We start from the raw sequence: 26500 nt of genomic DNA on the forward strand, positions 1-26500 counted from the left end.
TGGTTCTCCTTTTTCATTTGACTGAAAGCTGAAATGTTAACAAAGGGCAAAGTTACATTGGGTTTAGGTACCAGTGCAGTTTCCTGTGAGTCCATCTGAACATTATGTGGGTGAAGTGACTCAACGTGCGGTCACCACTGAGATCTTCTTTTTAACGCGGTTATTCATTTTTGTGGTTACCCGCGACAGCCCTAGTTGTAATGATAATAATATTTATTGTAACAATAATCACTATTGTTATTACTGACACTAATAGGATGATAAAAGAAAAATAGTAATGTAGGGATTATTATGAAACAAATGACCTGTGACCTTGAGTTGGTAAACACTAGATCTAAAAAAAGACATATTTCACTCACAGCATTTAAAGCAGCTCAAGAAAACTTATAACAAATACAAGTGACTGAAGAGTTTGTTAATATTTCAGATAAACACTGTTTTTCAAAAACCTAGATATTGCTATAGTATATATTTGAAGAACTAAAGGCTTATTTTTACTCATATTTAATCACATCTGGACTTACTTTGCCTTCCTGCAGTTCCTCACAGCTGGAATCAGTCTCAGTCGTCCCTGGTCTGATGTCTTGTACTTCTTCAGGTCCAACTCATCCAGAACCTCCTCTGACATCTGCAGCATGTAGGCCAGAGCAGAGCAGTGGATATCAGAGAGTTCCTCTGACCTGTTCTCTGACTTCAGGAACTCTTGGATCTCCTGATGGACTGAGAGGTCGTTGATCTCCGTCAGACAGTGGAAGATGTTGATGCTTCTGTCAGGAGAGATATCATAACTGTTCATCTTCTTCAAGTTGTTGATGACTCTCTGGATCATTTCTGGACTGTTGTCTCTCCGACCCAGCAGGCCTCCTAAGAGTCTCTGGTTGGACTCCAGAGAGAGGCCATGAAGGAAGCGAACAAACAGGTCCAGGTGACCATTTTTACTTTTCAGGGATTTCTCCATGGCACTCCTCAGGAAGACATCCAGGGATAAGTCATCACTTTCAGGAGTTTGAAAAATGACTTTGATGTCTTTAAGGAAAGCCTTCACTACACCTGTGTTCCTGTTTGTCAAACAGTGGAACATGTAGACTGCAGCCAGGAACTCCTGAACGCTCAGATGAACAAAGCAGTAGACTGTTTTCTGGAGGATCACACACTCTGTTTTGAAGATCTCTGTACAAACTCCTGAGTACACCGAGGCCTCTGTGACATCAAGACCACAACGCTCCAGGTCTTCTTTGTAGAACATGATGTTTCCATCCTCCAGATGTTCAAACGCCAGCCTCCCCAGCTTCAGAAGAACTTCCCTGTCAGCCTCCATCAGCTCATGTGGACTTGTCTCATGTCCGTCATCATACTTGTGCTTCTTCCTCTTTGTCTGAACCAGCAGGAAGTGTGAGTACATGTCAGTCAGGGTCTTGGGCAGCTCTCCTCTCTGCTCTCTGCTCATCATGTGCTCCAGAACTGTGGCAGTGATCCAGCAGAAGACCGGGATCAGACACATGATGTGGAGGCTCCTGGATGTCTTGATGTGTGAGATGATTCTGCTGGACAGATCTTCATCATCACTGAACCTCCTCCTGAAGTACTCCTCCTTCTGGGCGTCAGTGAAGCCTCGTACTTCTGTTACCCTGTCAACACATGCAGGAGGGATCTGATTGGCTGCTGCAGGTCGAGAAGTTATCCAGATGAGAGCTGAGGGGAGCAGATTCCCCTTGATGAGGTTTGTCAACAGTGTGTTTAACGGTGATTTCTTTGTGATATCAGAAACAACCTCACTGTTTGTGAAGTCCAACGACGGTCTGCTTTCATCCAGGCCGTCAAAGATGAACAACAGTTTACAGACAGCGAGCGTCTCTGCTGTGACCTTCTGTAATGTTGGATGGAAAACACGGAGCAGCTCAAGAAGACTGTACTCCTTATCTCTGATCAAGTTCAGCTCCCTGAATGAAAGCAGGATCACCAGACTGAGGTCTTGGTTCTCTGAGCCCTCTGCCCAGTCCAGAGTGAACTTCTGCACTGAGAAGGTTTTTCCAACACCAGCGACGCCGTTTGTCAGAACCACTCTGATGGGTTTCTGTTGGTCGGGTTGAGCTTCTGTCTTTTGGTTCTGTTGGTCGGGTTGAGCTTCTGTCTTTTGGTTCTGTTGGTCGGGTTGAGCTCTTGTCTTTTGTTTCTGTTGGTCGGGTTGAGCTTCTGTCTTTTGGTTCTGTTGGTCGGGTTGAGCTTCTGTCTTTTGGTTCTGTTGGTCGGGTTGAGCTTCTGTCTTTTGTTTCTGTTGGTCGGGTTGAGCTTCTGTCTTTAGGTTCTGTTGGTCGGGTTGAGCTTCTGTCTTTTGGTTCTGTTGGTCGGGTTGAGCTTCTGTCTTTTGGTTCTGTTGGTCGGGTTGAGCTTCTGTCTTTTGGTTCTGTTGGTCGGGTTGAGCTCTTGTCTTTTGGTTCTGTTCGTCGGGTTGAGCTTCTGTCTCATGTTTCTGTTGGTCGGGTTGAGCTCTTGTCTTTTGGTTCTGTTGGTCGGGTTGAGCTTCTGTCTTTAGGTTCTGTTGGTCGGGTTGAGCTCTTGTCTTTTGGTTCTGTTGGTCGGGTAAGGCTTTAAAGATGTCCTGACACTTGATTGGAGTCTCATGGAGGGTCTTCTTTTTAGAGTCTGTCTCAAGCTGTCTCACCTCATGTTGGGTGTTCACCTCTTCACTCTGTCCCTCTGTGATGTAGAGCTCAGTGTAGATCCTGTTGAGGAGGGTTCTACTTCCTGTTTCATCACTTCCTTCAGTCACATGTTCACATCTCTTCCTCAGACTGATCTTAAGTTCATCTGTAACCTCCTGCAGACCTCTATCTGCTGAAAGAGAAGAAACATATCCTGAGACTGGATTTATAAAATGATCAAATACAGAATTTTTATTATTACACATTAAGCACACTGCATGACACAAAAACATCCCTGTAATAAATGTGTGCTGCTACAAGAGAAATAAAATATACTGAATATAAACTGACAGCAAGAATCAGATAAAATGTAAATGTTTCATTGAACTATATATCAATGAAAATACTAACTGCTTTGTCTTGTTTTTAGACACAATGACTTCAGTCTTACTTATTACAGTGCTGGACTTACTGGATATCTGCAGTCCTCCTCTTATTTTAGATCTTTCTCCACACTGGGGACAGGAGGACTCTCCTGATGAAGTAGACTGGTCCCAGTATGAGGTGAGACACTGTCTACAGAACCAGTGTCCACATCTGGTAGAAACTGGATCTCTTAGGACGTCCTGACACAAAGCACAGCTGGACAGCTGCTCCTCCACAGAAACAGACCCCTTTGTTATTCTGTGGAGATAAGGGAAATCATAAAGCTGTGAAAACTGAGACTGACATTTAGAAACCAGTGGTGGACTAAATCAAATAAAGACACAAAAAGCAGTGTTTTAAAAAGGTGTGCCATGTCCTCCGCAGTGAGCATGTGCAGAAGTCTGTCTGTGTAACCATAGAGTCTACCATCTGAGTCCAATAACTGACCTACAAGTGTGATGTTATTTTCAACCAGTTTTCAAAAAGGGATTCATTGTGTCACGACCTACACACTGAGCATGTGCAGGAGCTGTGTCATGACCTGCACACTGAGCATGTGCAGAAGCCGTGTCATGACCTGCACACTGAGCATGTGCAGAAGCCGTGTCATGACCTGCACACTGAGCATGTGCAGGAGCCGTGTCATGACCATGAAACGTAAAATCCTAAATATAAGTTGCACCGGTATAAGACGCGCTGTGTTTTTGAAGGTCTCTCAGAGAGAAAATAAAGTTTACACTGTCTTCCTGCGTGACAGTTTTTATTGTGTTCAGCGAAGTCCAAAACCTGCAGTTACTGTTCAGCTCTGTCACCCTTTTAGTCTGTTTTCTCTTTGTGGAGTCTGCTCTCCTACCAGCTACAGTACGGTAGTCGAGCTCTCAGCCTGCAGGGAAAGTTGTGAAGCAGAGACTCCTAGCTTGTGATCTCTCTGCCTGACTCCGCTTGTTTCTCTTTAACTTTAATAAAGGACTCTTTCAATCAAAAGAGCGTTCAACAAGGTTTATTTATGGAACAATATCCTACAGTTTTCTGTAAATTCATTATTTTGACCTCTTGAAGGAAACATTTTGAAAAAGTAGTGCAGCCAGACTGGTCTGTGTCGCTGTCTTTCCCAGAACAGCGTGCACTCAGCTCTTAATACACTGAGGGCCTGATTTACTAAGGTCCCAAGTAAAGAGAACTAAACTGTGTGTTCACTCCAAAAAAATTGCACGTTTGGTGAGTGTGTGATTTTTGGGTGATCGACTCAGAAAGTTTGCGTGAATGACACCAGGTGTAAACCTTGTGGAGGCGGTACTATTTAAGTTAGGCTTTTGTGTGTTCTACTGGTTTACGTCATGGAGAGTTTGGACGGAAAGCAGGACGACTGCAAGCACAAAATAGGTATCAGTGGAAGAGGCAAATGAAGGTACAGTATTTTTGAGTTATAGCAGATAAAACTGAATATTACAAAAAGAAAATTTGGTTTATAAGAAAACCTGGGCATTAAACAGAGCCTCTCTTTTCTTCATCTTTTGAAGATGAATTGTCATACATTGTGCAGGAGGTGTGAGCTGTGTCCTCTGTGGCGCTCAGGCGCGACACTCGGCACATTGTTGAGCACCAGACAGCTGGCCAGTGCTGTGTCTGATCGGACAGAAAGGCTCTGGAAAGAGGTATCGAAGACGGGGGTACAAGCAGTGGTGAGGTCCCCCCATCCAAGCGTAGCAGCAGCGGGCTGTAGAGGGAGGAGACGAGCGCACTATGGAGAGGAGCGCACGAGCTGGGGGAGAGACGCACAGCCCGAGAAAAAAGAAATCCCAAGTTTAAAATAAAATGTTGGTGAGAAGAGGGAAACAGGAAGAAATAAATGTCAATGTTGAAATTCTTTAGAATGCAGAGGCTGTGGATGTTCAGTTTTGTTTAAATAGGCAACAATATAGTTTAATCATGGTGTTTCCTGCTGTCATTCCAAACATATTAACATGTGTGGAGAATAACGTGATCTGTATGCCTTCTTTGATTGAGCCTATGTCTCCTCCTAACTTCAATAACAGCAGCCTGTTGTGTGTAACACTGGTCTCCTGGGTTAGCACGTTCTTTTCAAAGGTGTTAAATTCAGACACCGTCACCATCACCTCAGTTTTTGTCAGGCTTGGTAAATCACAATGCGTGTACTAACTTAACTTATTTACATTTTCTCCTTTCTAGGGCAGAAACGCCCCATATTGAATATTCATTAAGTCAAACGTACTAAATGGACAATGCGTGTTTTGTTCATATGAAAGATTCAATCCTCACTGCGCTCCGTTAGTAGATCAGTTAACACATTTTTTGCTGGTGGTATCAAGTTTGCACACGTTTTAAGACACACAAACCTTTAGTAAATCAGGCCCAATGAATGAGGATGGTTTTTTAATCACGTCCGGTCGCACACAGTGATGGTGACTTCTGCACCCGCGGTAATGATGGCTCATGTGTCAACATTTTATACTGGTATATTAGTTACACCTTTGTATAAGACCCAGACAACTTTTAAGATGAAATAAAAACAGGTATTAAAAGTGCATCTTACACCGGATGTTACGGTACTTCAGTAAAAAAAAAAAGATCTCATTGTGTAGTCATGTTAAAAAAATAAAAAAAGACAAACAAAGAGTGGACACAACAGAAAAAATGATTGAAAGAAAACGATCACAGCAGATCTCACTAAACTTCAGGATCAGTTTAAAAGACTTCTTCCTGCAGAATCACAGAGAAGACGACTAGATACACAACCAAAGAGTCAATACTGAAATCATATTATCTTATCTATAAACATATAATACATATATATAATCCTTAGTATGTTGTTATGAGTTCAGTGACTTTCTCTGTATGATCACTGTGTGCAGGTTGATGATTAAAAACAAGAAAATCAACACATTATGGTGTTCAGGACTCTTTTTTTAGCTTGACAGTTTGGTGATTAAAAAAAGTTCTCTTACTGTGGATCTGAGGGTCCTGGTTCATTACTGAAGTTTAGAGGTTCATGTTTAGACCGATCACTCTTCATAGAGAGACAGCTGGACAGAGGAGACTCTGCTCTGTCCTCCTCTTTGTCTCCTCGATCACCCATCTTCTGATCTGAGGGTCCTGGTTCATTACTGAAGATTAGAGGATCATGTTTAGACCGGTCACTCTTCATAGAGAGACAGCTGGACAGAGGAGACTCTGCTCTGTCCTCCTCTTTGTCTCCTCGATCACTCATCTTCTGATCTCCAGATTGATCAGAGGACAATAAAAGACGTTCATGCAGGTAAAACAACCTGAGGACAAAATAACAAACAGGTGAGACACAAGCAGGAAAAATGTGAAAGACAGAAATGGTCAAGTGTCCACATCTCATTACCTGATGTGATCCTTCATTTGATTTTCTCTTCCTTCCTGTCTGCCTAAGTACCTGATGCAGCACCTCAGTGCACTTTGTTTTGATCCTAACATGATTTGTCCGTCTGATCTGCCCTGAATAATGCCAATAACAAGACATTGAGTCTTAAACTTTAAACATTAAACTAACATGTTAGTATTTAACAGCAACCATGACCTTTAGGACATTTGTACAACTAGAAGTGTATAAAACAGGGTTGGAAATCAGCACTCGTCACATACGGGTGTCTTTTTGCAGTGGCGGGTGAATTTGCTCAACCTACCGACCACAGTGGCAGAGCGAGGGTCACAATGGTGCTCTATATGCTGGAATGGCTTTGCTTGGTGTAACATGATTAACAGAGCACAGACTAGCATCTCTTTAACAGCGGGTCAACCAGCTTCAGGTGTGTTTAAACTGACGCCTCGCTGTCTCAAGTCCAACATGATAAAAAGAAGAGCGCTGTGGCGTTGATTTGGGCTCAAAGGAGCAGCTGTAAATACTATAACTTCAGACATTTGTCTTGGGCTCAAAGTGCTGCACACATTCAGCGGCCTCACAGTAGAATCCATAAAAACAATAGAAAAACACATCGACATGTCAACAGAAAAGTACAGACCCATGTATAAAACACAACATATATTGCACATTACCCATATAGAGAAAAAGATATCAAAATATAAAAGCATGTAAGAACATCATGACGCCATGATGTTTCTGCTGTAAATGTCCAATGATGAAATGGTGAAACAGACAGTGGCTTATCTTAGAATTTATTGGGCCGAGGTCAGACAACAGCAACAGAACACAAATGGCTGACAAACTTTTCATGTTAACGGTCCTGTTATATTCTGTTAGCTGGTACAGCCTACAAATTCTTTTACCATTTGGGAAGACTTCTAAAAGGCTAGAGAGGTGACATTACCTTCACTTGAAACTGTCAGATATCTACATTCAAGTCATTTAAGCTCACAACATACACTCGGCTCCTCTCCAAAAATAGATCTGCTGCTATGAGAGTCTTACACAAACTGTTACATCCACACAGACCTAAACCAATGACCCTTAGATGGTCAACAGATTTAAAATGATATATCCACTAAATGATTCAAGTGAATGATTATGTGAAAATAAATACTAACAGGCACAACCCGTACAGCAGGCTTAGATTTAAAGTGAACAGAGATTACAGTACCACGCTGACATCCAGCTGAAATACAAAACTAATGTAGTTCAGCTTCCTGGGCGGTGGTCCTTACTGTGGTCCTTTTATGTCTTTATTGGAGATTCAGAAAGCAGGTAGAGAGAGAGTGGGGAATGAGATGTGGGAAAGAACCACAGGTTGGATTAATTGGGCGTGCGCAGTAACCACTTGGATACCAGCGCCCCCTGAAGTGATCCTTAATGTGACTCTGCCTCTCTTCCCGTCTCCTTTAGTACCTGATCCAACTCATCAGTGCAGCTTGTTTGTATCTTCATCTTATTTGTCCGTCTGATGTGACTCCCTGCTTGGTATTTGACCCTGGTCTAGTTTTAGGATTTAATATAAATGTCTTTTAATTATCCTTCCTGTGTCTCTTCAATCCTGCACTGAATAATGACAATAACAAGGTCTTGAACCTCAAACATTAAAGCAATATGTTAATATTTAACAGAAATCATGACCTTTGGACCAACAGTTTTATATCTAGAGGGATATAAAACAACATCCTTCATACCTGTAGGGATCAAACCACGTCATAAAACCGACCTTTGCTCTGATAGATGTTTTATTGAGGCTGTATTTAGTGATTACATTTTATTAGGATGCATTATTTTTTAATATCTACTTTGAGGAAGTGGAGAATATCTAGCTTATAAAATTAAATAGTGTGGAACATAAGCACTGTCGTCCTCAGGACTTTATTTAATCTGAGAGAAAACCAGTAACGCTGACTGCTAGTTTAGACCGTAGGAGTCATGACAAACATCTCTGATTAAGGACGATTTAGATTTTTAGCTACACAACTTTTACTTGACTTTACTTTTCAAACAAAAGCTGAGAAACAACAAGTACTCCACATTCACAGAGCTGATCCCGTACTGTATCTGATCCGTTTCCTTTGCTTTTCTATTCAAAGTGTATTACTCAATATTAACCTGAGGTTTTAACAGTAAAGTCATAATAATGTTGAATTAAACTCACCCTGTCTCAGATGTTTGTCCTTCTGCTCTGTCGACTCAAAATGGAGTCTTAGCTCCGACTGACAGAAACTTTCAGTTTTATTGTTTTATTGGAAACCCATATCAGCTCAGAGTTTCTCCTCCCCTTGTTACTAGAAATGAAATGAATGGTTAACCATCATCAGTTCAGGTTTCTTCATGACCTCTCTGCTGAGCTCACAGTAAAATGCATTAATTCAAACTAACTAGGTTGAGATAGTCAGTCAGAAAACTTCAAAAAGTAAGCTGGGATCACCTCCCTTCAGCAATGTTGTGGATGTCAGACGTGTGGAGAAACAGTTCCCAGATGATCCATGATCTGTTCAGATCACCCCGCATGGTACCGGGCAACATGTGATCCATGGATCAGAGGAAAATGTATCTTCATGGTGTAAAATAAATACACTGGCGTTATATCCCAATTCAATATCTGAGTGAAAAGAAGTCAGTGTTAAAGTTGTTCAGGTGGGCACAAACAGGAAGACATTTCAGTCTTTTAAAATACATTTTATGTATGTTTTATTTCAGACAGAAACAGGTCATAACGTGTCAATATTTCATTGTGAAAGATAACTTTTTAATTGTCTATTAGATGTTAGAAACATTAAAAGAAGAATAGTAGAAGTTGATCTGAGTGATAGGGCTGGGCCTCAAATCAACATCACGATTAATTGAACAGTTTACCTTGATTATGATTCATGAAAGATTATTTTGTTATTGTTTTTTGCCCTCATAGTTCACTGACATATGCTCAACTGTTTATCTGCTCTTTTTTCTTGTATAATCTTAGAAGATGTTGAACACGTAATATAAAAATAATTAAAAATAATAACAGTATTCGAACATTAACTGCCATTGGATTTCATCATTTTATTATAAATATATAATTGATTAAAATGTTTTTGGATAACGAGTGAATCAATTGACGTGAGGATGTTAATGTTACCTAAACAGTTTTATGAAAGTAGTCAGCCTAGGTGTCATTTTTTTTTTGAATGCCCTGTCTTGAATAGGCCACTCCCCCTCTAACAACAACCAGTGAGCGCTGTATGTTAGAGGTGGGAATCACTAGAGTCCCCACAATACGATATTATCCCGATACTTGAGACACGATACGATTCTATTGCGATTTTAAACATTTTTCGATATGCTGAGAATTGCGATACAATATATTTTTAACTGCATATTAAATCCACTACACTAAACTAAATCAAGAATCATTTTGTCAAATAAGATAAAATTCTCAGTCTGTTCATCTCACTTCAGTCTTTTTATTTGTATTTCAGTCTAATTGAACTTGAACATGAATTCTTAACAATACAACTTGTTCAAAAATAATTGTGAAACCCCTTCAACAGTTAAAAAATAAAAAAGCATAAATAAAACATCATATTAAAAATATGAATACTTGGCTGCCATGAGACTATATAATATCGCCACATAAAATATCGCGATACAATACTGTATTGATTTTTTACCCGACCTTTACTATTGAATATGTTGTGTGGCGTCGCACACACTGGCTGTCCACACTGCATCCGTTTACTATTTCACTATTTGCTCTGTAAATTTCAGTTTCCCCCTGCAAACAGTTTGACATCTATACTTTTGTATTAAAGGTGGACACGCGGATGTGTGGTGCTTTGTATTGACGAGCAACACAGCACACAGAGGACCGTCGATAAACGGCTCACGGTGAGCCGAAAAAAAGTTTATCCGGTGTTGTTGATACAAGTCAAAGCAGAACATTTAAATCACAGATGTGGATATTATTAATACATCGCTATCTCCACTTTGTACAACAAGCTGAAGAAACAAAGAAACATTACATTTGGGCGGCAGTAACTCAGTCCGTAGGGACTTGGGTTGGGAACCAGAGGGTCGCCGGTTCAAGTCCCGGTGTGGACCAAATCTGGAAGTTGGTCTGGTAGCTGGAGAGGTGTCAGGGCACCTCCCGAGCACTGCCAAGGTGCCCTTGAGCAAGGCACCAAACCCCCAACTGCTCCGGTGCACTCTCTGCTTAGCAGCTTGTAGCAGCCCCACTCTGACATCTCTCCACCATTGCATGTCCACAGGTCCTGTTTGTGCATGCGTGTGATTCATGTGTGTGAGAAGCATGTCCCTAAAAATAACAAATTTCCCTCAAGGATTAATAAAGTTTATCAAAAAATAAAAATAAGGGTCAGTGATAAATAAGGGTTGTTCAGATGACCAATTCAAAAATCTTTTAAAAACACACTTTGAAAGCATGCATCAGGTTCATTAAAATGTGATATTTGTATTCATGTTGGTTTTGTGTTTTTTAAAATGACATTTACACCATTTTGTTCAAAAGGTAAGACAGAATGGACATAAAAATGTCAAGTGGTGTAACCACTGAAAAATTAAGAATATTGAATATTTTATACATCTAGAGTATGTGAGTGTAAGTGTACTCATGATTGTAATTACTTCATTTTAAAATAGCACAAGAAATTAGATTTTATTAGGATTATCCCTAAATTTATAAGTTATGCCCTTTTTCAATAGTGAGCGGGACACAGAGCTGAAAACACTTTTTCTGTTTTCTCATTAATTTTTGGCAAATTATGTAAAAATTGTTTTAAAAAAACATGTTATTTCACTGCAATAGAGGACTACTTTTATTCCACTTTAATTGTCCTGTATTTTATTATATGTTTATGAGAAATACTGGTTACACCAATTGACTCAAACCAGTTACACCAACTGACCATGCTGCTTCTACCATTGTTTCTTGAAGAAATTGTTGTTAGCTTCCTCCATTTTATGTTTGCTCCACCTTCCAAAGTGCACAGAATACCAGTGCAAACCTGTAGTGTGCACATTTGCCTTAAACACAGAATGGCATAGAACTGAAGTGAATAGATCGGCCTTTTGGATGGGTCTCATAGATCGGCAGATTCTTACTGATAAATATTTTATCTTCTGTTCCCAATAGCTGTTTACAACCACACATACATTGCACGCATTAGACTAAACGTGTTCCTGTATTCTCTCACGGAAAAGCTTGAAATGTAAAGTTGTTTTGTTTCTTTGTTCCTTCTTGATTTCTGTCGATCCTTCTAGTGATGTGTCGGTCATGAAGGATTCGTTTAAAACGAATCATCTGGGTGAACGAACTGAACTGAATCACTTACTGAGAAGAGTCGTTCATTTCTCAACTCTCTCTCCTCTCTCCCGTCTCTCTCTCTCTCCAGACCGTAAGAGTCTCTCAAAGCCCGCCCTCCCTCTCCTCTCATGTCAGTGATACCTACTGACTGAACCAATAGGAGGAGTCGGTCAGGAGCTCTGTGTCTCTAAAGCCCGCCCTCCCTCTCCTCTCATGTCAGTGATACCTACTGACTGAACCAATAGGAGGAGTCGGTCAGGAGCTCTGTGTCTCTAAAGCCCGCCCTCCCTCTCCTCTCATGTCAGTGATACCTACTGACTGAACCAATAGGAGGAGTCGGTCAGGAGCTCTGTGTCTCTAAAGCCCGCCCTCCCTCTCCTCTCATGTCAGTGATACCTACTGACTGAACCAATAGGAGGAGTCGGTCAGGAGCTCTGTGTCATTAAAGCCCGCCCTCCCTCTCCTCTCATGTCTCCAAAATTGAGGAAGTAGAAAATATATTATTGAACATTTAATGTTTGTGTTTTTGTAATGTGTGTGTCAGTTTACAAACGGCTTTTATATCCAACTTAATTTAACTCAGCTGACTGTTTTAACATCTGCTAACCATCGTGTTTCAGTCAGTACAGTGTGTGTGTGTGTGTGTGTGTGTGTGTGTGTGTGTGTGTGTGTGTGTGTGTGTGTGTGTGTGTGTGTGACTGAGGCTGGTGACTCACAGTCTCGCTTGTTCACGTTCAGTATTTCGTTCACTGACTGAAGCTCCGACACGAATCACTGACTGACTGAGAGAGACTCAGAAAGTAACCTAAGCCCATTATTAGTTTTTAATATTATTAGTTTTTAATATTATTAGTTTTTAAATCATTTTTTTGCCCTGCGTATATAATTTAAAATATAACTCAAAGTCAAAGTAGGCCTATCTGTACTGAAGCTCCATGAAGGAGACTAATCAGACCTTTAAAGACTTTAACACTAACATGTGATCCATGTCACAGCTGTTTTATAGAAATATGATTATTATCTTTGCATGAACTTTCAGATTTCAACTCCATCACCGCCAACACCAGAACATTTGGAACAATCAGCAGAATCCAAACATTTGTACTCTTGTTTCAAATTATCCAATTTGTTTTTTATTGATCTTATCTGTAAGTTTTATTTCCCAACAGCAAGACTTAAATGTTTGGTAAACCTCTCGGGGGCTCAACGTCAAAACTGAGAAACATCCTGTTTAGTTGGTCAATCTATGTCATATTTACTTATATTCTGACTCATTATAGACTAAATAATATCCTTACAACAGAAGACAGGTCTCAGTATGCTTGAATATAATCTATAAATAATATTAAACATTTGAATATTTCTTGAAGACGATTCAGAGCAGGACATGAACGTCCTCACTGATTAATATTATGTCCCTGAACGCAGCAGTCAGAGCCACCTACATGTGAAAACGTTGAGTAGTAATAATACATTACAGTTCCTGTTTTCAGTCTGCTCACTTGTCTGAAAAATAAAAGTGATGGCGCCACCTGCTGGACAAAGATTCAAAGCTTGATCCAAACAGCAGCCGAGCTCTTATCCAGCTGCTTCAAAGTGAGCAGCCTGATGACTCTGCTGGAGCCAGATTCACACGTAGCCCCGGCCGGGTCACACTCCTGTTCAGGTTTGATCTCTAAAGAGAGAGAAACTGGTCTGTAAGGCATTCAGATATAAACTACTGTAGGGTAGAGGTCACCGAGGGGCGGGCTGGAACAAAGAAAGATCAGTTGTAGTCTGTCTGTTGATGTCTTTTTGCTGTCTTTCTTTTCTTATTGTATTTTGTCGTTGCTGTCCTGACCTTGTCTGTTTGTTTTTTCTGTGCCTTATTTGTCATGTATATGTCACCAGTTTGTCACGCTATTGCACCTCATTAAATGAATGAATGAATAAAAACCATTCCTGAGATAATCCACTGCTGGTACGGAGGTGCTCTCTGCCTCCTGTGTGTGAACAAAGAGTGTGTGTGTGTTTGAAGATACAAGTATATCCATCTCACATAGAACTGTGTTTGTCTTTGATTGAAATGGGGGCGGCAGTTGCGGTAGAGGGTCGCCGGTTCAAGTCCCTGGCCTGGTAGCTGGAGAGGTGCCAGTCCACTTCCTGAGCACTGCTGCCCTTGAGCAAGGCACTGAACCCCAAAACTGCTCTGGAGCGCTCGCTGTGGGCCGCCCCCTCACTCTGAGACCTCTCCATTAATGCATGTCCACAGGATCCTGTTTGTTCATGTGTGTGTTCATGTTTATTAAACAGAGTGATTCATAAAGGATCAATTCAAAATGAAATATGAAACACACATTGTGAGTGTGTGTAGTTGTCAAACTGAAAGCAGACATCACAGCCGTTTTTACATCTGCACTCCTGAAAACATGGAAATCATTTGAGGAGGACTGCTCCTGACTGCAGACGCAGCACTGAGGGAATGCTACTTTCAACATCAGGCTACTTTTAGAAAATGACCAACCCTGCCTTTAAGCGTGATATTGATTTGAGGTCATATCGCCCCGCCCTGCTAACCAGGCTACCGGAGCAGCAGCAGCACGGCGCCATGCTTCCTCTCCTGAACACAGACAGAAGAGAGGGAGTTGTTTTGATACAGCTGATCATTCAAATATCTAAAAGAAGTGATCATTCAGATTGGGAAATGTACCAACCTTCCTTGTTTGTGTGACTTTCAAATAAAACACAGTCCTCTCAACCTCACACAGTCCATGTTTTCTTGAAGAATAATTCTCTCAGGTGTTCAGAGTTCAGGTGTGTAGCTCCAGACGCCGCTGCAGCTCAGGCCGTAGTTCTCCTCTCTCACACTGTCGGGCAGCTCAAACTGAGCCAGCGGCCTCAGGAGGCGTCGGATGGCGTGCTCCTCAAACTGAGCTCTTCCTGGATCTCCGATCAGGACTTTGGTGCCGTGGGTCTCCATGCAGCGGTTCAACCAGCTGTGCAGGCTGGTGGCGAGGGACTGGTCGTAGAACATGTCGCCCAGCAGGATCAGGTGGAAGGCGGCGGGCGGTGAACCCATGATGTTGTGGGTGAGACACACAGGAGGCTGCAGGCCGTTCAGCTCACTGTTCATGTGCGTCGCCACGGCTGCCACTGGAACACAAACAGGCGGGTTAACACGTCACAGGGTTAGGCTTCAAGGAATCATGGTGTTCATGTGTTTCTTTTAATCACAGCAGTCTATATACAGGGTTCACACTCTTTTCCAGGGATCATTTTCCAGGACTTTTCCAGGACATTTTCAGCCATGATGGAGCTGGTATGACAGTCCGTGATCGTGCCACGCCAATATTAAGTGTAGTCTTTAACAAGGTTAATCACACCCACTGTGAGCTACCGCTTCAACGGTTAAACATTTAATATCATGTTAAGGTCCATTTTTTACACTTAACAACGCAGTATTATATTTGAAGAGACAATGCTAGCAAACAAGAAACTTTCAATGGATTCTTGTTCCTCGTGTCCCTGGCTGTACCCCTGAGAAGTTTCAGCAGATTTTACTGGAGACTTTTTTAAATGATTAAAGTTGAATTCTGGTCAAATTGCATAGAGACGCTGATATTTTAGAACATTTTAATTCATTTTTCTAAAAAACAAGAAACTTTCAATGGAAAGGTCTTCTGGTTTCTGTTTGTAGTTCATTTAAAGTCCCCATGATACTGACAGCAGGCAGAACATTATCTGCACTGAGGACCACCTCCCACAGACGGGATTCTGACAATGATTTGTTTGTCTTAAGAACCAGATACATGCAGTAAAAAAGTCTGTTCTAGATAAAAACTCATTTACAGCCACAGATCTGCTCGACTCTGTCACAAAAGCTGATGATTGTTAGATTCCCTGCATTCCTGAAACGCATCACAAACGATCGACCCGGCCTCCATGGAGGACAGACCTGACAAAGCTTCACTTTTCATTTCTTACAGATCTGCACAAGGATGCAGCCTCTAGTGGACACTTCGATGAACTGCAGGATTTTGCACCTCAGCATCGGCTTCATTTTTAAAGACCGGAGGTTTCTGCTTAGTTTGACAAAGTGCAGTCTGAAAGCAAACCGAACCAAATGAAAAATGCAGCAATGTTGCAGCTCAATGATAAATGGATTGAGCTTGTAAAGCGCTTTTCTGGTCTTCTGAAGACTCAAAGCGCTTTTTACACCGCAGGTCACACCTACACATTCACACCCTGATGGTAGAGACTGCTGAGTAAAGAGACCATCAGAAATAACTAATCCCTTTCATAGACACACATACGCCACTGATGAAGCAGCAAGAGCAATTCAGGGTTCAGCGTCTTGCCCAAGGACACGTCGGAGATCTGGCTGCAGGAGCTCGGGATTGAACCCCCAAACCTTCCGGTTAAGAGACGACCGACTCTACCAACCGAGCCACAGCCGCCCCTGAATCGCCCAAAATTTCATACGTTAAAATGAAATAATGTTGAGCTCCATCACAGCTTTTTGACTTCTTGCGTCAACCATCTGAGACCTCAGCCAACCACACGAGAAAAAAACCTTCCACCCGTTGACGACATACAGCGAATGTTTTAATGTTCCTATCAAAATAAGAGCCTGAAAATGTGTCCATGCTGTGATGTCATGATGTGAGTAAATAACACAGTAGAGTAAGAGATGAATGAATGCTTCCTAGGGTCGATGTCGTTAGCCACTACATGAGCGGCACCGCACAGAATGGCGGCGATGGCGGAGGCTCCGCAGCCGCTGCCCAGATCCAGAACGGTCTGACCCCGACACACTGCGGGGTGGTCCAGGAGAAACCTGAACACAGAGACAGAAACAAACAAAACAGCTGTTTAGGTTTGTGAAACCAACGAGACGCCAGAGTCACTTCCTGCTCCGTCCCACAGGTCGGAATCAAACCTACGGTCTCTGCACATTGTGGCCCTCGAGCTAACCACTAGGCCATCGCCACCCCTTTATCTTAATGACTTTGTTGCATAATTTCAACGTATTGAAGCGACTGCTCAAACTAATCTTTAAATGACAGTGAGCCTTTGTCCCAGGCGTCTGATGTGCTAGAAGTCCTTCACTAAAAGGTGGCTAAGGTCCTGGACCTCCTGACAACACTAAAGATCTGCACTGAGCAGCCGCTGAAGTCCTGAAGTCAAACACTGGAGCTCAGAGAGTTTAGTGAGAACAATAGAGAAGACGAGGGAACCAGCTGAACAATTGACTCAGGACTTTAGCTTTTATATCGTTATTAAGACGTCTCCTACTGAGCCAAGACACATGCACATTTCAAAAAATAAATCAACCTGTAGTTGGTCCGAACTTCATGGTGTCACGTCCAACACGTCTTTATGACTTCATTCTCGGTTTGGGAGGCGTGGTCTCATTGGACAAATCATCATTATCATCTTATTTCATTAAAACTTCATTAAAGATAGAGTCGGTATCTTTTCAAAATAAAATACAGACTTCTCCTAAAGCTGCTCCATTGTCCCTTCTGGGCCTCCGTACATGTGTGGTGGTGACTGTGTCTGCAGAGACTCTGTCCTCTCACTGGATTTTACTGTTCTGCTTTGTTCTGGTTGACTCAGGATGTTTCTGGGCGGAGCTGGTGTGTTTTGTAGTGTCTCATCTGTATGCATGTACCTTATATTCTCTAATAATCAACATTTATGTCAAGTAGTCATGCTGCATAATCATATGTATCTCAGTAAACTGTATCTTAATAAACTGAAACTGCGCCTCAGGGTAAAAATGCATTTAGCAGAGCACACAGGAAGGAGCCCTCAGGGGAGGGTGAAAGAAAGTTCAGTACAGCAATACAGAAAGGTGAATCCTTAAAGTTACCAATAAAGATGAAGTTGAACAGATCAGATGGTGAAAAGAGGGCGTGAAGAAGCTTGTCCCCACGCCCCTGCAAAGCCATACATACTGTAATCTTTGTCTGTTTTAGTCTCTTCAGTTGAAGGGCTCACTGCTTTATGACTCCATGAATACAGCTTCCTGTGCTCATGTTCTTTGGCCTCCAGGTCCGGTCTCTGAAGAGGACTTTGCAAACTTTAAGGACTACAATTACACCGTGAAGAAAACAGAAAATAGATTCAGAACTTCAAAGTGTTGCGGCTTCATTGGGTTCGGATGTAGGTTTAATCTGGGTCCAAATTTGATACAAAAAGTCACTACAGTTTCCTCCAGACAATGACAGCGCACAGGTGAGTGGAGGAGTGGATACAGTTCAGTGATTGGACGAGATTCAAACCGGCGAATATGACGGACGTGGACGTAGCAGCAAAGAAGAGAAAATGTAATCAGAGTGAGGAGAAACACCACAATCATTGTTCATTTTAACTGCATTAAAGTTCATATTTTAACACCATATTTATCGACTTTAAAGGTCACATATTCTGCTAAACCCACTCCCCCATGTTCCTCTAACTCTAACATGTGTCTCTAGTCCGTCTACAAACCCCCCAATGATGAGAAAAGTCCATCCTCTCCGTCTTCTGCCTGCTCCACTTTTCAGAAAATGTGTGCTCAAACAGGCCGTTTGGAGATGTTCCCTTCATGACATCACAAAGGGCAGTAGCCCCTCCCCCAGGTGGGTGACACTCCCACAGCTAGGTGTTTGTTCTGCCCTCTGAGGCCGCGATCACACCGAGACGCGCCGCTGCAGACGCGGGCGCTCATAAATACATTTATTTCGTTTAGATTTCCAAGGTAATTCTAATTAGAGGAAACCATGGACCTAACTTCATATTACTTTACTGGAAATGTATTCAAGAAATGAGCAGCTATTTATCACCTGCTTCTCTGGAAATAGCAGAATATAATTACTCGGTGATCATTTTGTGGTGAATTGTGATTTCATTTCAAATAAATGATTTGATAATTGTCACCTACTTACCATGAAATTTGGGGGTAATTTCAAAGAAATTGGAAAAAACAGTTACTTACCAATTAGGACTTGCTTACAATTAAGATCGGGCATTATTTCAAAGAGGTTACGTGCTAATTTTCACTCAATTGTCATGAAATTCAGGGGTAATTTCAATGAAATCAAAAAAAAGTTTGTCTAATTATCACCTAATTACGACGAAATTTGCGGACCTGTAAAGTGTTACCTAGATTTTTGTACAATTCAAAGTGTACATATCATTTTCCAGTAACTTTGACATTTGTCGTTTGAATGATTTACAACGGGGATGTAAAGCAGCTGTGCACCAACAGCTGTTAGTGACGTCACTACTAAAGAGGTGAAAGGTGAATGAAACAGGTATATTAGAGATCTCACCGTGACAGCGCCTGTCCTCCGGGCCAGTAGATCGCCCAGTACGGGTCCTCGTAGGGCCACAGTTCGGGTCTCTCCGTCCAGAATCTGCAGCTGGGAGTGAACAGCCTCAGTCTGAGCTCCGGGGTGAGGCTCTGCTCTCCGACCACCTCCGTGTTTTCACCGATAAATCTGCGGCTGTGAGACACACACCTCCGTCTGAATGCTGTGAACGACCCTTTAACACACCTGCTCCATGTAGAGGACTTAAAGAGTCCAAACATGACCAGTTAGCCACGGAGCTACTCGTCAGAGCCCTTCTTATGTCTCTGTCACCTTCTGTCGTTTTTTAACATCTTAAAACCCGATAAGAAATGAAAACACACAACTTTCTTCTTCGTTGGCTGGCATCCAAAAAGTTGCATTACTGCCATCTGCTGGATTTAATTATTACTCACATTCCTAAATCCTCCTCAATAAACCTGTTCTCAAGAGAGATTTAAACAAGCATCTTCGTCCTCTCCCTCTCTCCCCACACTCCAAAATACTTTTTACATCTCTTCTTACGAGTCCCTCTCTCTCCATTTCTGACATCATGTTCTGTCTATGTGCTACATACTTTCTACATTTAATAACTACATGTTCAACTGTTTCTGCTAGATTGCATATCTCACAAAGACCAGATGAATGTTTTCCAGTGATATGTAGAGAGCTATTTAAATGACTGTGACTGATTCTTAACCTGGACATTACGACCTCCTCTCTTCTGTTGCTCCCTCTGTATTTTACTTTATCTATTTCCCTCTGAATTGAATATAAATGTCTTCCCTTTGTCTGATTGTTCCGATATTGTTGCCATTCCTGTTTGATTTTACTCCATGTGACTCGTTTCCCCTCTGACTGAGATCATTTGATGTTAATATCAATCCTCTCTTTCTTTACAGCTTCCTTTGCCAACCTGTCCACCTTTTCATTTCCTGCTATACCTGAATGTGCTGGAACCCACATGAACATCACATCTGTCCCCTGTTTAACCACCTGGGAATGTGTAAATATGATTTCATATAATACATCTTGACGACTGTGAGATGATCCTGATTGAATACTGTATAAAGCGCTGACTGAATCACTGCATATCAGCACTTTCCTTCCTTTCATTTGCTCAACACATTCTAATGCAACTAAAATGGCGTACAACTCTACTGTGTACACGTTCAGGAAATCTGACGTTCTCTTCACTACTTCAACCTTGAACCTTTTGGGATAAACGCAGCTGATCCTGTTGCATTTGTCATCGGGTCTTTAGATCCATCTGTGAATACTTGTACATGATCTCCATATCTCTGTTCTATGTGTTCATAGAATTCACTCACTAAATCAACATTTCTTTTCCTTTCCTTTATCTTTAGTAACTCCAAGTCTACTTCAGCTGTCTCAAGCATCCACATTGGAACTGGTGGCCATAAAACAGCTGGACTGATATCCTTGTCATACACTCCCATATCTCTCGCCACTCTATCCCCTATCCATCCAAAACTGGACTTAATTGTTCTCTCTTTTTCCCAGCAATCCTTTAACACTGATTTTGTTGGGTGACTATCTCCATGTCCTCTCAAGTTCAGCCAATAATTAGCTAATAGCTGTTTCCTCCTTAAACATAGTGGCATCTCTCCTACTTCTACCTGAAGTGCACATATTGGAGATGATTTCACTGCCACAATGCATATCCTAAGAGCCTGTGCCTGAATCATTTCTAACTTTGCAAGTGTTGTCTTTGCTGCAGATCCATATACCACACTCCCATACTCAATCCTAGTTCTAATTAACGCCACATATATATATTTTAAGGCAGCAACATCAGCTCCCCAATCCATTCCTACAAGACATCTCATTACATTTATTACTTTTTTGCATTTATCAACAATATTCCTGATGGGTTCCTTCCATGTCAACCGGACATCAAAAAATACCCCTAAAAAACTAAATGAGTCAACTCGTTTTAGCTTATTTCCAAACAATGTCAACCCAATATTCTCCCCAATTTTCTTTCAAGAAAAGAACATGATCTTTGTTTTTTCCACAGAAAATGTAAATCCCCACTTTAATCCCCACTTCTCAACTAAACTGATCCCTTTCTGAATTTTATTTACAATAAATTGTATATTCTTTCCTTTTTTCCACAATGCTCCATCATCCGCAAACAATGATCTTCCTATATCTGTTGGGATATTATCAAACATATAATTTATCATAATTGAAAATAAAATCGGACTTATCACACTTCCCTGTGGTGTTCCATTCTCTACAACATACTTTTTAGATATTTCATCACCTATTTTAACTTGAATCGATCTCTTGTTCAGAAAATCAAGGTTCCGCTCACAAAGGTTCCCATTATTTATGTCACATACGAATCAATAATACTTTTCTGATACATGTATGTGTATCAAAAACAGTAGATGTAAATAACGTACCTATATATTCACCTTTTATATCTTTAAATGTATTTTTAAACTGTTGTCTTTCAAGCTGCTGTAACATAATTATTTTTTAGTAATTGTCCCCAATGGGGGGTCGATGGAGATGATCTTATCTCTTAAAATGTAATAAAAACAGAACTGAGGTTCTTCTTCTACTGATTCATTTAAATGTCTCTCTCTATCAGGAATCTCTTTTCTTCTTTTCAGCTGCTCTAAAAAAAAGACAATAAAATCATAATCAGGGATATTTTGTGTACCACCCCATCATCGCCCGGGTCTCACAGATGGGAGACACGTGGGTATACTAATTAATAAAGCAATTTATTAATAAGGAAAAAAACTTGTAGATTTGAAGAATCTTTAAAGTCAGCTGTGTAAGGTGAGGGTCTGTATGGCTGTTGTGTTGAAGACAAATAATCCAAAAGGCCAAGCTGTGTGCTCATAAGAGTCTCTCTGAAAGTCTAAACCCCTCTATTTCAGCCCTGCTCAGAACAGGCTGTTTCTGTGTCTGTACCTTTAAATATGTAAATGAGCTGTGTCTGACCACGCCCCCTCTCTGGAAGGGCTTGGGTGTACTCGGTGCTTTCTCGCTCCATGTCCTATTGTTTACGGTGAGAAGGCAGACTCAGAGGGCAGAACAAACACCTAGCTGTGGGAGTGTCACCCACCTGGGGGAGGGGCTACTGCCCTTTGTGATGTCATGAAGGGAAAATCTCCAAACGGCCTGTTTGAGCATACATTTTCTGAAAAGTGGAGAAGGTAAAAGACGGAGAGGATGGACTTTTCTCATCATTGGGGGGTTTGTAGACAGACTAGAGACACATGTTAGAGGAACATGGGGAAGTGGATTTTAAAGATGTGACCTTTAAATTTGACCTGATTTGGATGTTTGGTTTAATTTAGCAACTAAACAAGAACACGTTTCCATCTGTGTCTATCTGTCTGTCTTGAATGCAAACTTTTTCTTCCCTGAAAGAAATCCATGCACATCAACCTGTGTAGATGTCTCCTCAGTCCTCTGCATGGAGGCTTTGTGTCTCCTGAACCCAGACAACACGTTCTCTGAAGAGGAGGCAGAGTGTGACGATCCGGGGGAAGCCTTAGCACTAACCTGAGCAGAGGTCAATGAGGCCGTTAGAATGCTCCTCACTGACAAGGCGCCCAGGGGCCTCATTTATCAACAGTGAGTAGAAAGTGTTCTAAATTCTGTCTTACAAATGAAATTTAGAATGTGCTAAAGTACAGAAAAAATCTGTATTTATCAACCATGCCGACAGCGATCGTACTCACATCGGTAGGTAATCAGTGTTGATAAATCCCATGTTCTTAACCTGCAGGCTCGCACACGTTCAGGGACATTTACATTCAGAAACGCCTCCAATGAACCATTTATGGTAACAACACACCTCTTTAAAAACCACCTGAATATATTTACCTCGCCGGAATAATGACTACGAGAGCAAAGAAAAGGAGCTTCATAACAACAGGAATGGAAGTGGAAGAGGTTGAATGAAAAAGGGAAATAAATAAATAGATAAATAAATAAAGAGATAAAATAAGGTTAGTAACTCTCGCGCTAAGTGACCCAGATAAATGATTAGTCTTTTCACTTAGTGGAAGTTACGAACAAAAGAACAAATGCTGCATGAGAGAAGGTGACAGGTCAGAGGAGAAAACACCAAGATGAAGTTTGAGAATAAGTTCAGTGCAAAAAATAACAACGCATCACGGCACAAAAGCCAGAAGTATCTGCTCCACAATTTCACCCTTGAACATTTACAGCGTGGTCGGGGGCACAGCTCTCTCTGGGGGATTAATCAAACAGTGACGCTCTCCCAACAGAACAAGCTGGACCAAACGGATCAGTGCGCTCTTTTGAACTTACTGCAGAGCGCACGCTTCACCAAATCATCTAATAATGCAAAACCCAGTGGGCGAGCACTGTAGCTGTTCCCACTCAACGTTGTTGAAGCCAAAATACGCCGCTTAGGGGCGCTTCCATCTTATGATTTTGACGTCATTTGGAGCCAGAGTCTGCGCAGTAGGGTCCGGGGGGAGGAGCCCTGGTAACACGCCCCGCCCACTTAGCGTACTGCCCTGTCCTCTGTTTTTAACGAAATCGTTCTATATTGAAGCTATGTTTAAGCTAGGTTAGCACCACAGACCGTAGGCTACAGGTGGTGAGATATGTTGTATTCTGTTAGAAACTGATAGTCTGTAATGTGAGTCATGTCTGCTTTTCTAATATATTTATGTGAACAGTAAATCAATTGTTTTTTGTGTCTTCATTTAGGCAAAGAAGAGATAAAAGCAGCTGGTCTGACATCTTCCACAGAGGTGAAGTGTAAGTTAAAATCATCTGTTAAAAGTTTATATCCTGTGATTTTTATTTAAGTTTCATAAGAGGATTGTCAAAACAAGCTGTTGTTAACAATACAGTCTTCTAAAATAAAAATCACACTGAGTCATACACCAGCTAAATGTTAAATAGAAAGGTGATGTTTTCTTTTCCATTTTACAATCAACAGAATCTAAAAATGACTCATTTCAACCTTCATCTGCACACCTGTTACAGAGGTCAGGCTGGGGTCACAGAGTTTGAAGGAACCTCCTCCTTTTTTCACCTGTGCCAGATGCCCTGCTCATCCACTGTGGGAGAAATGACCTTACACCAGCAGCTCTCCCAGATGAAGAGTCCTCTCTGCCATCACCCAGAGGAGCTGATCGACGTCTGAAGAAGGTGGACAGAGTCTGGAGCTTTGTGACAGTGAACAGTGAGAAGGCTACCATAGTCATCCTCAGATAAAACACAGAGATCCTGGTCAATATTCAATTTATTTTTCTTAACATGATGTTGCCCTGTGTTTGAAAGGCCAGATGCTGGAGGGTTGTGTTGGATTTGCTTTTCCATCATATTTTAACAGTCAAACAATCATCCAGGATCTCTTTACTTTATTTCATTTTTGTTTGGATTTCTTTGTTAAATTATGTTTTATACTTTCTCCTATGTCCCAGCAGTTTGACCTGTTGGTCTCTCTTACTTATTGTCCACATGGTTAATGAAGCCAGGGGTTGTTTATTGAAGATTTATTTTCATAAAATGTTTAAATCAACTTTTTTTAAATCTGAATTGACTGTCTCTGATTAACTGGAGTACAACAACGTGTTGGTCACAGTAAAATAATTTAGCAGTTAAGTTTATAGTTCACATTTGAAAAGGCCTTGAACTGACATTCATTTCTTCTTGACCAACAACAGCGAAGACAACAGCAAAGCTAACAGACGAGCTCAGCTTGTCACAGCCGGCTCGTCTGAGATAAATGGCCTTCAAACTTATTTAATATTAAACATTTAAAGCCAATAAGCATAGCAAGATACGTATGAGATTCCATTTCAATTTATTCAATCACAGGCTTGTCAAACAGTCTGGCATGTTGTGCTGCTGTTTTCAAGAGTTAATAACTGAAGAGAAGAAGACCATCGAGAGAGGACAGGAAACACTCAGGGGACGAGTCCTCCACGTTGTCGGGGGACGAGTCCTCCACGTTGTCGGGGGACGAGTCCTCCACGTTGTCGGGGGACGAGTCCTCCACGTTGTCGGGGGACGAGTCCTCCATGTTGTCAGGGGTTGCTGATGGATCTGAATCTGAGAGCATCTTCTGGAATAAAGAAAAACAATCACAGAGTTAAATGTAAAGTATAATGAATTTTACTGTGATGTTTCTGTCTCAGACCTGAAATCAGATCTGTCCTCAGGTTCTGCTAAACTTCAGGTTCTAAAGTTTGTTTTAAAGACAGGAGAACTATTTATGAGACATGATGAATCCAATAATATGATCAGCTTTATGAATTTATGTTTTAAGACAAAAGTGTTCCTGCCACTTTCTATTGAAGATTATTTTAAACTGTCATCACATGGGCCAGCCTGATGAATTAAACTAATGTTAAATATTCTCATATAATCAGAAAGCCAGTTTGTGTGCTGAACCTCACCGGAGCTGGAATCAGAGTCTGGACTGCTGTTTCCTTTGGGCACTGATTTCCTTGAAGACAGAAAGAAGAACAATTTAAACATGAACTTCTTGTAGAACCATAGAGGCTGTTAAAATCTTCTGCTAGTCTTCCTTACATTTTAAGAAGGATTATAAATTGTTACTAAAATTACTTTGATGCCGATAGCGGTTACAATAACATGGTCCAATCATATGAGAGATCATTTTACCTTTCATTTTACCTTTGAGTCCTATGTGGCGTCCACCTTCACAAGCTGCTGCTTCAGTCTGGCTGCATCATGGTCTCCTACAGGAACACCACAGAAATGCAATCAAAGTACTTCACTGTATTTATCAGAGGATGTACTGTATGCAAAGAAAACAAAATGTAGCTGTAATTCTGAGACTGCTTTGTTATTTGAGAGCACAGATTGTTTCTTTTCCCTTCTCTCTGTTTGCCTGTACATGACCTTTCAGTGCTGTAGAAGATGCTACAGTAAATCCTGGATCAGCTGTGTGGATGGTGTGACTGTGTGCTAAAGCTTTGTTAAAGTTGTCACACACATACTCATATGTCTTTGGAGAGTAAAAGTGCAGTGTGGTGGCAAACTGCTTATAAAATATAAAATAGTATTTTATCGGTGAGGTGCCCCAATCAGAGCGTCCTACAGAGTATCAGCAGCTTTAGAGGGAGGAGACGAGAGCATTATGGAGAGGAGCGCACCGCAGGGGGCGAGCTGGAGGAGAGACGAGGGACCAGAGAAAAAGGAAATCCTTGTTTAAAATATACTGTTGGTGAAAAGAGGGAAATAGGAAGAAATAAATATCACTGTTGAAATTGTTTTGAATACAGAGGCTGTGAATGTTCAGTTTTCTTTGGCTATAAAAAGGCAACAACAGCCTGTAGTTTAATCCTGCTGTTTCTCTTTGTTAACGATTATTGAAGCAAAATCAAAAATAAATGCA

At 41.3% G+C, this 26500-nt stretch overlaps 2 protein-coding genes across 12 annotated transcripts in view; both read right to left on the reverse strand.

Moving 5' to 3' along the window:
* Positions 1-26500, reverse strand: part of LOC136179750 (NLR family CARD domain-containing protein 3-like) — a 497803-nt gene that overhangs the window by 235905 nt on the left and 235398 nt on the right. For 8 of the 11 annotated variants that reach the window (XR_010666720.1, XM_065957435.1, XM_065957434.1 and 5 more), the window contains exons 2-4: positions 4603-4830; positions 3115-3326; positions 525-2835 (exon numbers count right to left, since the gene is read on the reverse strand). Coding sequence is in view for 10 of the 11 variants with exons in the window: in XM_065957435.1 (XP_065813507.1) it covers positions 525-2835; positions 3115-3326; positions 4603-4830 (2751 nt within the window). In the remaining variant the exon portion in view is untranslated. Of the gene's footprint in view, positions 1-524; positions 2836-3114; positions 3327-4602; positions 4831-6034; positions 6356-8641; positions 8744-26500 lie in introns of those variants that run through there. The other 3 variants (XM_065957429.1, XM_065957436.1, XM_065957428.1) reach the window with 3 other exon arrangements.
* LOC136179747 (electron transfer flavoprotein beta subunit lysine methyltransferase-like) lies at positions 13584-15695 on the reverse strand. Its single transcript, XM_065957418.1, has one exon. It carries the CDS (start codon positions 14898-14900, stop codon positions 14571-14573), a length of 330 nt encoding a protein of 109 aa, XP_065813490.1. The 5' UTR covers positions 14901-15695; the 3' UTR covers positions 13584-14570.

This window comes from Labrus bergylta, chromosome 7, assembly GCF_963930695.1.
Source record: "Labrus bergylta chromosome 7, fLabBer1.1, whole genome shotgun sequence".
Taxonomy (NCBI): domain Eukaryota; kingdom Metazoa; phylum Chordata; class Actinopteri; order Labriformes; family Labridae; genus Labrus; species Labrus bergylta.